This window comes from Moschus berezovskii, chromosome 5 (assembly GCF_049115385.1).
Source record: "Moschus berezovskii isolate FMDL1 chromosome 5, NW_MosBer_1.0, whole genome shotgun sequence".
NCBI lineage: Eukaryota > Metazoa > Chordata > Mammalia > Artiodactyla > Moschidae > Moschus > Moschus berezovskii.
In genome coordinates, this window is record NC_142464.1 from 29,080,584 (window position 1) to 29,094,591 (window position 14,008).

General features: G+C 37.3%; 1 protein-coding gene across 1 annotated transcript in view; it reads left to right on the forward strand.

Moving 5' to 3' along the window:
- Positions 1-14,008, forward strand: part of SLC9B1 (solute carrier family 9 member B1) — an 88,292-nt gene that overhangs the window by 52,177 nt on the left and 22,107 nt on the right. The window contains exons 5-7 of the mRNA XM_088836031.1: positions 7,496-7,666; positions 9,077-9,219; positions 10,317-10,444. Coding sequence (XP_088692157.1) covers positions 7,496-7,666; positions 9,077-9,219; positions 10,317-10,444 — 442 coding nt within the window. The remainder of the gene's footprint in view (positions 1-7,495; positions 7,667-9,076; positions 9,220-10,316; positions 10,445-14,008) is intronic.

Sequence of the window (14,008 nt, forward strand, 5' to 3'; positions counted from 1 at the left end):
AGAATGGCTGCTATCCAAAAGTCTACAAGCAATAAATGCTGGAGAGGGTGTGGAGAAAAGGGATCTTACACTGTTGGTGGGAATGCAAACTAGTACAACCACTATGGAGAACAGTGTGGAGATTCCTTTAAAAACTGGAAATAGAACTGCCATACGACCCAGCAATCACACTCCTGGGCATACACACTGAGGAAACCAGAATTGAAAGAGACACATGTACTCCAATGTTTATCGCAGCACTGTTTATAATAGCCAGGACATGGAAGGAACCAAATCTCCATCTGCAGATGAGTGGATAAGAAAGCTTTGGTACATATACACAATGGAGTATTACTCAGCAATTAAAAAGAATATATTTGAATCAGTTCTAATAAGGTGGATGAAACTGGAGCCTATTATACAGAGTGAAGTAAGCCAGAAGGAAAAACACCAATACAGTATACTAATGCATATATATGGCATTTAAAAAGATGATAACGAGACAGCAAAAGAGACACAGATGTATAGAACAGTCTTTTGGACTCTGTGGGAGAGTGCGAGGGTGGGATGATTTGGGAGAATGGCATTGAAACATGTATATTATCATATGTGAAACGAATCGCCAGTCCAAGTTCAATGCATGATATAGGATGCTCGGGGCTGGTGTACTGGGATGACCCATAGGGATGGGATGGGGAGGGAGGTGGGAGGGCAGTTCAAGATGGGGAACACATGTACACCTGGGGCAGATTCATGTCAATGTATGGCAAAACCAATACAATAATGTAAAGTAATTAGCCTCCAATTAAAATAAATATATTAAAAATTTAAAAAAAAACGACTTACCATTAACCTGAAGTAATCAAGACAGTGTGATTTGGTTAACATGAAGTCCATATATTAATGGAACAGAATAGAGGGCTCAGAAATAGATCCACATAAACATAGTCAACTGATACTTGACAAAGCAGTAAAGGCAACCCAGTGGAAGAAAGATAGTCTGATGGCAGATCTACTATTGGACATACATATGCAAAACAAATTAATCTAGATCAGACCTTATGCCCTTGATAAAAATTAATTCAAAGTGGATCATAGACCTAAATGTAAAATGCAAAACAATGAGACTCATGGAAGGTAACATAGGAGAAAATCTAGATGACCTTAGTTATGGTGATTACTTAGGAAAAACAGGAAATCCATGAATAATTGCTAAGCTGAACTTCTTTAACATTGAAAACTTCTGCTCTGTGAAAACAATGTCAAGAGATTGAGCACACAAGCCACAAATTGGAAAAAAAAATATTTACAAAACACATCTGATAAATAACTATACAAAATATACCAAGAACTTATTTTTTTAGCTTTTATTGGGTTATAGTTGATTTACCATGTTCTGTTGGTTTCATACATGCAACAGAGTGAATCTGTTATACATATACATGTATCCCCTCTTTTAAAAATTGTTTTCTTGTATAGGCCATTATAGAGTATTGAGTAGAGTTCTCTGTGCTATACTGTAGGTCCTTATTAGTTATTTATTTTATGTATATTAATAGTAGTATGTGTATATCAATCCTAATCTTACAATTTATCCCTCCCCACACCCTTACTCCGCAGTAACCATAAGTTTATTTTCTACATCTATCACTCTGTTTCTCTTTTGTGTTTGCATGCATGCTAAGTCTCTTCAGTCATGTCTGACTGCAGCCCACCAGGCTTCTCTGTCCATGGGACTCTCCAGGCAAGAACACTGGAGTGGGTTGCCATCCCCTCCTCTTTCTGTTTTGTAGATAAGTTCATTTGTAGACTTTTTTAGATTCTACATATAAGTAATATCATATGATATTTGTCTTTCTCTGTCTGGCTTACTTCATTATGACATTCTTTAGGCCCATCCATGTTGCTGCAAATGGCATTATTTCATTCTTTTTTATGGCTGAATAACACTTCATTGTGTATATGTACTGCATCTTCTTTATCTAATCCTCTCTTGATGGACATTTAGATTGCTTCCATATCCTGGCTATTATAAATAGTGCTGCAGTAAATATTGGGGTGCATGTATCTTTTCAATTATGGTTTTCTCTAGATATATGCCTAGGAGTGAGGTTGCTGGATTGTATGGTAGCTCTGTTTGTAGTTTTTTAAGGAACCTCCATACTGTTCTCCATAGTGGCTGTACCAGTTTGCATTCCCACTAACAGTGTAGGAGGGTTTTCTTTTCTCCATAGCCTTTCTAGCATTTACTATTTGTAAATAAAATATACCAAGAACTTTAAAAACTCAATAATAAGAAAACAGACAACCTGATTAAAAATGTGCAAAAGACCTTAAAAGGCACCTCATTGAAGAAAATATACAGATGGCAAAACAGTGGAAACAGTGTCAGACTTTACTTTTTGGGCTCTAAAATCGCTGCGGATGCTGATTGCAGCCATGAAATCAAAAGACGCTTACTCCTTGGAAGGAAAGTTATGACCAACCTAGATAGCATATTAAAAAGCAGAGACATTAGTTTGCCAACAAAGGTCCGTCTAGTTGAGGCTATGGTTTTTCCAGTGGTCATGTATGGATGTGAGAGTTGGACTGTGAAGAAAGCTGATCACAGAAGAATTGATGCTTTTGAACTGTGGTGCTGGAGAAGACTCTTGAGAGTCCCTTAGACTGCAGGGAGATCCAACTAGTCCATTCTAAAGGAGATCAGTCCTGAGTGTTCATTGGAAGGACTGATGCTAAAGCTGAAACTCCAATACTCTGGCCATCTCATGAGAAGAGCTGACTCACTGGAAAAGACTCTGATGTTGGGAGGGATTGGGGGCAGGAGGAGAAGGGGATGACAGAGAATGAGATGGCTGGATGGCATCACCGACTCGATGGACATGAGTTTGAGTGAACTCTGGGAGTTGGTGATGTACAAGGAGGCCTGGCGTGCCGTGAATCATGGGGTCGCAAAGAGTTGGACACGACTGAGCGACTGAGCTGCACTGAACTGAATGTTCCCAACATCATATGTCATTACTGAATTGCAAATTACAACCATAAAACACCACTATACATCCATTAGAATGGCCAGAAATCGAAACACTGACACCAGATGCTGGTGAGGAGACAGAACTACAGGAACTCTCATTCATCACTGTTAAGAACACAAAATGGTGCAGCCAATTTGGCAGACAGTTTGGCAGTTTTTTTACCAAACTTAATATACTCTAACTATATGATTCAGCAATCACTTTCCTTGGTACTTTTAATACAAATGGCCTGAAACATTTTGCCCACAAAAACCTGCACACAAATGTTTATAACAGCTTTGTCCATTACTGCCAGAATTTTGGGGGGTGCTAACGCTTAACCTATTTGTCAGTATCATACTCCTCTTTCTTCCAAACTCTCAATCATCTCATAAACTTTTTCTTGTTAATGATACTTTACTGAATTATAGTCAGCATACCAGAAAGTGCACAGATCTTGGAAGTGTACACAGCTCCATGAATGTAGACAAATATATGCACTGGAAAGCCATCACTCAGATGAAGATAATATAAAAGAGCTTTGAACAATATGACTTTACTGATCCCTCTTCTGCTCTTTGGCATAGTCAATAAGGCAGAAATAGAGGTTTTTCTGGAACTCTCTTGCTTTTTCGATGATAAAGTCGATGTTGGCAATTTGATCTCTGGTTCCTCTGACTTTTCTAAAACCAGCTTGAACATCTGGAAGTTCATGGTTCACATATTGCTAATGCGTGCCTTGGAGAATTTTGAGCATTACTTTACTAGTGTGTGAGATGAGTGCAATTGTGCAGTAGTTTGAGCATTCTTTGGCATTGCCTTTCTTTGGGATTGGAATGAAAACTGATCTTTTCCAGTCCTGTGGCCACTGCTGAGTTTTCCAAATTTGCTGACATCAGCACTTTCACAGCATCATCTTTCAAGATTTGAAATAGCTCAACTGGAATTCTACCACCTCCACTAGCTTTGTTCGTAGTGATGCTTCCTAAGGCCTACTTGACTTCGCATTCCAGGATGTCTGACTCTAGGTGAGTGATCACACCATCGTGATTATCTGAGTCATGAGGATATTTTTTGTACAGTTCTTCTGTGTATTTTTTCCACCTCTTCTTAATATCTTCTGCTTCTGTTAGGTCCATACCATTTCTGTCCTTTATTGTGTCCACCTTTGCATGAAATGTTCCCTTGGTATCTCTAATTTTCTTGAAGAGATCTCTAGTCTTTCCCATTCTATTGTTTTCCTCTATTTCTTTGCATTGATTGCTAAGGAATGGTTTCTTATCTCTCCTTGCTATTCTTTGGAACTCTGCATTTAAATGAGTGTATCTCTCGTTTCCTCCTTTGCCTTTCGCTTCTCTTCTTTTCACAGCTATTTGTAAGGTCTCCTCAGGCAGGCATTTCGTCTTTTTATATTTCTTTTCCATGGGGATGGTCTTATATGCAGAGTACATCATGAGAAATGCTGGGCTGAAAGAACCACAAGCTGAAATCAAGATTGCCAGGAGAAATATCAATAACCTCAGATATGCAGATGATACCTCCCTTATGTCAGAAAGTGAAGAAGAACTAAAGAGCCTCTTGATGAATGTAAAAGAGGGGAATGAAAAAGTTGGCTTAAGGCCCAACATTCAGAAAACTAAGATCGTGGCATCCGGTCTCATCACTTCATGGCAAATAGATGGGGAAACAGTGGAAACAGTGGCAGACTTTATTTTGGGAGGCTCCAAAATCACTGCAGATGGTGATTGCAGACATGATATTAAAAGATGCTTACTCCTTGGAAGAAAAGTTATGACCAACCTAGACAATATATTCAGAGAAGGCAATGGCACCCTACTCCAGTATTCTTGTCTGGAAAATCCCAAGGACTACAGCCTACCAGGCTCCTCCGTCCATGGGATCGCTAAGAGTCAGACACAACTGAGTGACTTCACTTTCACTTTTCACTTTCATGCATTGGAGAAGGAAATAGCAACCCACTCCAATATTCTTGCCTGGAGAATCCCAGGGACCGGGGAGCCTGGTGGGCTGCCATCTATGGGGTCGCACAAAGTCGGACACGACTGAAGTGACTTAGCAGCAGCAGCAGACAATATATTAAAAAGCAGAGATTTTTTAACTTTGTCAACAAAGGTCCGTCTAGTCAAAGCTATGGTTTTTCCAGTAGTCATGTATGGATGTGAGAGTTGGACTATAAAGAAAGTTGAGCGCAGAAGAATTGATTCTTTTGAATTGTGGTGTTGGAGAAGACTCTTGAGAGTTCCTTGGATGCAAGGAGATCCAACCAGTCCATCCGAAAGGAGATCAGTCCTTGATGTTCATTGGTACAACTGATGTTGAAGCTGAAACTCCAATACTTTGGCTGCCTGATGCGAAGAGCTGACTCATTGGAAAAGACTGTGATGCTGGGAAAGATTGAGGGCAGGAGGAAAAGGGGATAACAGAGGATGAGATGGTTGGATGGCATCACTGACTCAATGGACATGAATTTGGGTAAACTCTTGGAGTTGGCAACGGACAGGGAGGCCTGGTGTGCTGCGGTTCATAGGATCACAGAGTTGGACATGACTGAGCAACTAAACTGAACTGCATTTCTGCTCTTATGCTAAATTTATCATATATTTTACTTTTACATTTGTATTATTTTTGCTTAAAAAGGCAAAAGTCTTTTTCTTTTTTTAAGTTAAAACAATCCCTTATATTTTTCCACATATTCTCAGATTCTCTACATTTCTTTCTAGCAATTTGAGCTTCCATGTGGTATTCTTTACCTTCAGCCTAAAAACCTTTAGTGTTTATTGTTGTGTAGTTATTCTAGCAGTTAATTCTCTCAGCTTTTATTTGTCTGAAAATGTCTAAAAATTGAATACATTTAACATATAACATTAATTATTTTCAGGTGCATAACAGTGATTTGATATTTGTACATATTACAAAATGATCACCATAATACCTCTTTGATACATGGTTAAATTATTTTTTCTTGGGATGAAAACTTTTAAGATCTTTTGTCTTCTCTTCAGTTCAGTTCAGTTCAGTTGCTCAGTCATGTCCGACTCTTTGTGACCCCATGAATCACAGCACGCCAGGCCTCCCTGTCCATCACCAACTCCCGGAGCTCACTCAAACTCATCTCCACAGAGTCGGTGATGCCATCCAGCCACCTCATTCTCTGTCGTCCCCGTCTCCTCCCATCCCCATTCCTTCCCAGCATCAGAGTCTTTTCCAGTGAGTCAACTCGTCGCATGAGGTGGCCAAAGTATTGGAGTTTCAGCTTTAGCATCAGTCCTTCCAATGAACACCCAGGATTGATCTCCTTTAGAATGGACTGGTTTGACCTCCTTGCAGTCCAAGGGACTCTCAAGAGTCTTCTCCTGCAGTTTTCAAAAATGCAATACAGTGTGACTAACTGTAGTCACCATGCTGTACATTACCATCACATGACTTATGACCCTAACTCTTCATATTATACATTCTTCATATTATACATTCTTCATATTATACATTATTATACATTTAACTTATGTATTTAATGATATGCATACATAATAGTTTCATTGCTCTAAAATTTTTCTGTGCTCTACTTATTCATTCCTCCTTCATCCTGGAATCCCCTGGCAACCACTAATTTGTTCTATGGTTTTGTAAACTTTAAAAAATTCCTCCTTATTCTTGGAGACTTTCCTCCCAGAGATCTTCATTTTTCTGCTTCCACCTTTGTGGTTGTTTTCTAGGTCTGTGTAAAACTGTATTCTAGAGCTTTCAATGCTCTCCTGATTTCAGTCCCCCGTTTCCAAGATTAAAATCTTTCATCTTGGTTTCCTCCTGGTTTTGTTAGTGTATATCCTCAAGTAACTGCCTAAAAGAAAGGATACATGAGAGCTAAACTTTCAGTGTATGTGTCTGACTCTTTGCGACCCTATGGACTGTGGCCTGCCAGGCTCCTCTGTCCTTGGGATTTTCCAGGCAAGAATACTGGAGTGGTTTGGCATTTCCTCCTCCAGGGGAATCTTCCTGACCCAGGGATCAAAGCTGGGTCTCCTGCTTTGCAGGTGGATTCTTCACTTTACTGCTGAGCTCCCACCAGGGGAGCTCAGCCATCAGACCTCACATATTATCCCCTTTAATAATTTGTATCAAACACCAACTGAGTTATCCATTCAATATAGATATTTAGTTTGCTGCCATTAAAAAATCTGGCACCCTGCCACTATGAGCTTCAATAAATTTGAGAATTCATATTGTGACCAATCACCTTATTCCTTGTGAAAAAACTACTGTAAAATATAAAATGAAGTAAACCTCATCATATTGATATGACATTTTTAAAAAGTGATATGAGAAAGTTTATCACTTTAAGTATTCACATACAGTTTTAAAATGTTTCTTAATAAAAATACTTCTTTGAAGTTGACAAAGACTTTGTAATATATGATTCGTGTCTTATTGTATATTATCTATGTCTAGATAGATATATCAATATGTGTTTTTTTATATTTCAGGAGGTATACTTTTTATGATATGGTGTGCAGCCTGGGCATTCTCAGGCCCTGAAGTTCTTCCTAATGGAGGTTTATTTGGACTGTTAGTTATCTTTTATTGTGCCTTTATTGGGGGCAAACTTGTGGAAATCATTAGACTACCTTCAGTGCCTGAAATTCCTCCTCTCCTTGGTAAGTGAATAATTAGCTTTTATTTGTCATTGACTATATGTAAATTATGATTATATTCTAGTCAGAGTAGATATAATTTAAACTATTTCAATGTAATATGATCTATGTAGCTTTTTTATATGTGTACTTAACTATATATGTGTATATATAGCTTTCTTATAGAAGTATTTAATCTCTATATACAGATTTTTCCTGAAATATATTTTTAAATAATTTAAATATGCTCAATATGATTGTTGTTGCTTTATCATTTAATAGGACATTTTAAAATTAACTTTTACATGTTTTATAGAAAAGGAAAAATTTGAAAGAACTGAATTTTTCTATAGATAACCTAATTCAAATAAAATTTGTTGTTGTTTAGTCACTAAGTCATGTTCAACTCTTTGCAATCCCATGGACTGTAGCCCACAAGTCTTCGCTGTCCATGGGATTTCCCAGGCAAGAATGCTAGAGTGGGTTGCCATTTCCTACTGCAGGGGATCTTCCCAACCCTGGGATTGAACTTGCATCTCCTGATTGGCAGGTGTATTCTTTACCACTGAGAGACCTGGGAAGCCCTCAAATACAATTACAAGATTCAAATACTATCATGACTAGGGCACCAAAATGTTTTATAGTTCTTGGATGAGTTCCTTGGGCATCTCCACTGTGTATATTCATTGGTGTATCATCTGCCTAAACAATATTACATCCTATTTCTTCATCACCATTGTTATGTAACTCTCCAGGTAGACAAGAGGAAAATTAGTGAAAAAACTTCTTTTAGAGGTGTGTTATATCTTCTAAGTATTCAATATATTCTAATATTTAGTTACTGCCAAAAGAGGTAATCACTCCATTTTATCTCTAACACCCTTTCTGTGTTCATAACACCCTTCAGCACCTCACAAGTATTTACTGGATCTCTTCCACTTCTCCAAAGCTTCCACTCTAGCCCTAGCTCAGGCTATTAGTTTCTAACCATTCCATGAACTATGGTAGAGCCTTTTTTCTGGTCCCTCCTTAGTTTTATGTCTGTCCCATTTACCAATACCATCACATAGACAATGCAACACTCGTTATCTCACTTCCTGCCTAAAACTTACCCACAGTGCTTTACTCTGCCAAAACCAGGGAAAGTTGGGAGTAAAGGAAGCTTTCCATGATCTGGCCCCTCCTGCCCATTCCCCACTCCAAACTAGTCCTTAATGTTCCATCAATACTGAATTACTTTTTTCATACCATTGAGATATATCATTTCTTATCTCCATTCCTTTATTTATGCTGTCTCCTCTACTTGTATGCAACCTATCTTTCACCAAAGTAATGAGAGATACAGTGTGTTTGAAGAAGGGATATTAAACATTTCTGTTTTCTATCTTAGAAAAATGAACTGAATCAGACATGGTTTATTTTTTTTCTTCCAAGGGATGTTACTGGCTGGTTTTGTCATTAGGAATGTTCCATTCCTCAGTGATATCACCTATGTTAGTAATGAACTGTCTTCAACTTTAAGAAATACTGCACTTACCATTATTCTAGTGCGAGCTGGGCTTGGACTCGATCCACAGGTAGATTTCCAATTACACCTTGAATATGGTTATTTTAAATATTAGAGGCTGATGGAAAAGAAAAACAGGCAGAATTTTTCTTATAGTTGTTTCACGTAGAGCAAAACTAAGACAAAGAACAAAGATTTTTGCAGAAATATTGGCACTTTAATGTCTACTTCTGATCATATTACTAATATGAAATCACTGTGATGTAAGATCTCTATTAGTAATAGTCGTTAATTATTTACATAGAGATAGATGTTCCTTATGCAACATTTGTATTATTTTGGAGTTGTGGCTTTTCTGTGGAGAACTCTTTACTTTTCAGTTAACAGAGGATAAGGTCATCCCATAAAAGGTTATTGCTTCTGTTTTGTTTTTTCAGAATGATTATGATTTCAATAATATTATTCTTTCATGAATTTTTCCCACAGAACTATGTTCCTGATTATATTTTTATAAAAGCTAATCTTTTAAAATATTTCTTAAAATATTACTATCAAGGAATCATAAATTAGTTTTTTAAAGATGGATATTCATAAATATAACAGCTATTCAGGATATAACAAATGTGGCAAATATATAAGATTGGCGAAAGTATTTGATGAGCATAAATAATTATAGACAGTTATAAACAAGTTATTATATTATCCAGTAAAAAATTTGAACCAATGAGAAAATTTGAAAATTTTCCCTTTTAGTTAATTATGCATTTTTTATGTGATTTTTTCCTTTGGCATGTTATAATTATGACACTAACCACACAATTCATCCCTAAAAGTTAATTGATGGAAACAAACCTATAGGATACTTTCATTTTACTATTTACTGGGAAGATTAAGGAAGGTAGAAATATTTATTTAATCACAGAAAACTGAGTCATTTTATTAATTAAAATAGAACAGCATTTTATAATATACGAAATAGTTTATAATCTAATATATGATAACATATAAAATGAGCTGTATTAGCATTTAAAGCACATGGGATATCTGGGAGATTTAATTTAATAAGATTATCACTCGAAAAAGACTATATAATTCAACATTTGCTTAAAATAATTTTCTTATTGGCCACTACAAACTTGTCTAAGTGTGACTATGTTTATATTCCAGGCTTTGAAGAATTTGAAGCGAGTTTGTTTAAGATTGTCTATGGGTCCATGTCTAATGGAGGCTTGTTCAACTGCTGTTATTTCCCACTTCCTTATGGATTTTCCATGGCAGTGGGGATTTCTGTTGGGGTAACTTTTTCTCATTTTTCTCTATGAAAATATTCAGTTAAAATGCTTGCTTATTGAAATAATCAGAATATTGTATAGAAAAGTTTATCATTGAAATTCTTTTTACTGTAGTAGAGAACCTTGGAAATCAGTTAGTCAGAAATAGAACCATGTCCTAAATCTACTATATCCTTGACAAATATTCATAGTTCCTAAGTGCTTAATGCTAAGATAATTCACTTTATCAGTTTATTTTTTCTCCTATATTGTAACCTATCTCCAGTTTTTTATTTATTTATATTTTTTTTTGTGCTGGATCTTCATTGCTGTGTGGGTTTTTCTCTAGTTGTGGAGAGCAGAGACTACTCTCTAGTTGCAGTGCACAGGCTTCTTATTGCAGTGGCTTCTCTTATTGCTGAGCACAGGCTCTAGGGCGAATAGGCTTCAATAGTTGTGGTACAAGGGCTCAGTAGTTGTGGTTCTCGGGCTCTCGAGCACAGGCTCAGTAGTTTCGGTGCATGGCTTAGTTGCTCTGTGTCATGTGGGATTTTCCAGACCAGGGATCAGACCCGTGTCTCCTGCATTGGCAGATGGATTCTTTACCACTGAGCCACCAGAGAAGCCCTGCTTTTTTTTTTAATTTTTATTTTTTGGCTTTGCTGGGTCCTCCTGGCTGTGTTGTAGTCTTTCTCAAGTTACAGTGATTGGGGACTAATCCAGCACAGGCTTCATTGCTGTGGTTTCTCTTATTGCAGAACACAGGCTCTAAGTGTGTGGGCTTCAGTAGTAGGGGCACGCAACCTCAGTAATTGTGCTGCACAGGGTTAGTTGCTCTGTGGCATTTGGGGTCTTCCGAGACCAGAATTCAAGCCCTTGTCCCCTGCATTGGCAGATGGATTCCTAACCACTGGACCACCAAGAAAGTCCCTATCTCTATTTTTAATTAATCTAAGGGTCTTTTCCTTGTATACTATATGTGCACATATATATTATACGTATGTATAGCATATGTATTTTATATATATGAAAAACATTTTATGTAGATATTATAACAAAAACAAGCAAACACTATTTTCCTAGATCCTGTGTCCCATCTATTATTATCTATCATCTATTTCTTTTCATGTCCAAGTTCTTCAGAATAATAGTCTATGATTTCTATCTCTATATCTTGAACTTGTTTTCATTTTTCAATCCATTTAATTTTTGCCTCCACTTACCCATTCCAGTGGATCCCAGTATGCATTTCTAAAAGATAAGGGCATTTCCTAACTAAATTAACAATTTTTTGGTATCCTTAGGTGATTCTTTTAAAATTTTGATCTACTCAATCTTTAGTGGAATCTTTCAATCAATCAAAAGGATTGTATATCTATTTTTCATCCAGGTCTTGAATATATCTTTTATCTTTCCTCAGTTCTCTTTTATTTTGTTCTTTTGTAACTCCCTCCTCCATATCTATTAAGTTTTCCTTTATACTTTTCATTTATTTGCCTTTGCAGTACACACTGAAAATTTTCTCTGCTTAGTTCTCTAGCCTTTATGTCTGTATCACCTATTTATTTATTTATTTTATTTTGACAGTTTCTAAGAATAATAGTTAAATGTTATGAACAGATACAGTGTACTTTCGTGATTCTGAGGATATTTATAGTTATTCTGAAGTCACGTTCTTGTTGTTCACTTTTTAGTATATCTCTTTCCTCAGGTGTAAATTATTCCATTTAATGAATACAGTGCCTCAATTCAAAGTATTGACTTTCCCCAAATATTTGGTGATAATTTAATGGGTACTAACTTTTTAAGTTGAAACTTACTATTAATTTGTGATTATTTTACCTGTGGGCTGTTGCCTTCTTGCAGAGAATAGGCCACTCATGCGACCAAGTGAGTTTCCTTAGAAGATCAAACTGAGTTTAAGATTCTTTTTTTTTTTTTTAAGTTGTACCATGTGGCCTTCAGGATCTTAGTTCTCCAACCAGGTGTTGAACACAGGCCACCACAGCAAAAGAAAGCACTGAGTCCTAACCACAGGATTGCCAGAGAATTCACTAAGATTATTATGCAGATTATTTATTAAGGGAGCTCTCAGTAGAAACTTCTGAATAAAGAGAGCCAGATAGGAGTGTAGGAAAAGTCAGTGGTTCCAAAACTTTGCTACCCATTAAAATCACCTGGGGAGCTTTTGAAAATATGAGTAATTAGAGGAGTGATGTTGGGAAGATGGCAGAATAGGAAACTCCAGCCTCACTTTCCCACATGAAGACACTATCATAACAATGTGAGGACCAGATTACCTTTATGTAATTCCAGAAACCACTTGAGAGGTTCCAGCATTCCATGCAAGCACAAGGTCAAGAAGAGGCACATTGGAGCAATTAGAACATTTATCTTGCACTTAACCATCATACCCCATGCCCCTCTTGCTCAGCAAGGGGCAATCAGGAGGAAACAGCCAACATTTGGCCTCTCCCTCAGGAGGAAAAGAAAAAGCTGGAACATTTGTTCTGCATTCTGGCTTTTTAAGAGGCTACCAAGGGACTGGTTTCTGTCTCATCTGACTGGGAGCACTGACAGAAAAGAGTGGCACATTTTAGATGCCTGAGGTCCACTGAGAACAAAGGTAAGTGCTATGTGTTGCTGTACTCCAGAGATATTGCAGTACTGCTAATAGACACTTGGGATACTCTGGAGTAGGAAAAGGCCAAAGTCCAGCTGGATATAATGCATCAAAGCCCAGAGAAGGCACATTCCAGAAAAGTTTGAGAGACTTCCAGAATCTTTATCTGGGTTGATTAGTGAAGGTCTTTCCCTAATGATGAAGTCCATAAAGACCAGGAGAGGTGACTGTTTTTTCAAAACCCAAATTTCAATAAAAGATAACAAGACATGCAAAGCAACAGGGAATTAGGGCTCAATCAAAGGAACAAAATAAAACTCCAGACACCAGCCTTAAACAAATAGAAATGTATCAGATATTCAACAAAGAATTCAAAAAAACTATCATAAAGAGGCCCAGTGAGCTCAAAGATGTCACAGACGTCTAAAAGAAATCAGGAAAATAATGCATGAACAAAGTGGGAATACCAACAAACATAGAAACTGTAAAAAAAGAACCAAAAATAAATTCTGGACCAGTCAGCAATATGTGAACCGTGAACTCCCAGATGTTCAAGCAGGTTTTAGAAAAGGCAGAGGCACCAGGGATCAAATTGCCAACATCCGCTGGATCATGGAGAAAGCAAGAGAGTTCCAGAAAAATATCTATTTCTGCTTCATTGACTATGCCAAAGCCTTTGACTGTGTGGATCACAATAAATTGTGGAAAATTCTGAAAGAGATGGGAATCCCAGACCACCTGACCTGCCTCTTGAGAAACCTGTATGCAGAAACTGTACAGTCAGAACTGTACATGGAACAACAGACTGGTTCCTAACGTCAAGGCTGTATATTGTCACCTTGCTTATTTAACTTTTATGCAGAGTACATCATGAGGAATGCTGGGCTGGAAGAAGCACAGGCTGGAATCAAGATTGCTGGGAGAAATATCAATAACCTCAGATATGCAGATGACACTACCCTTAT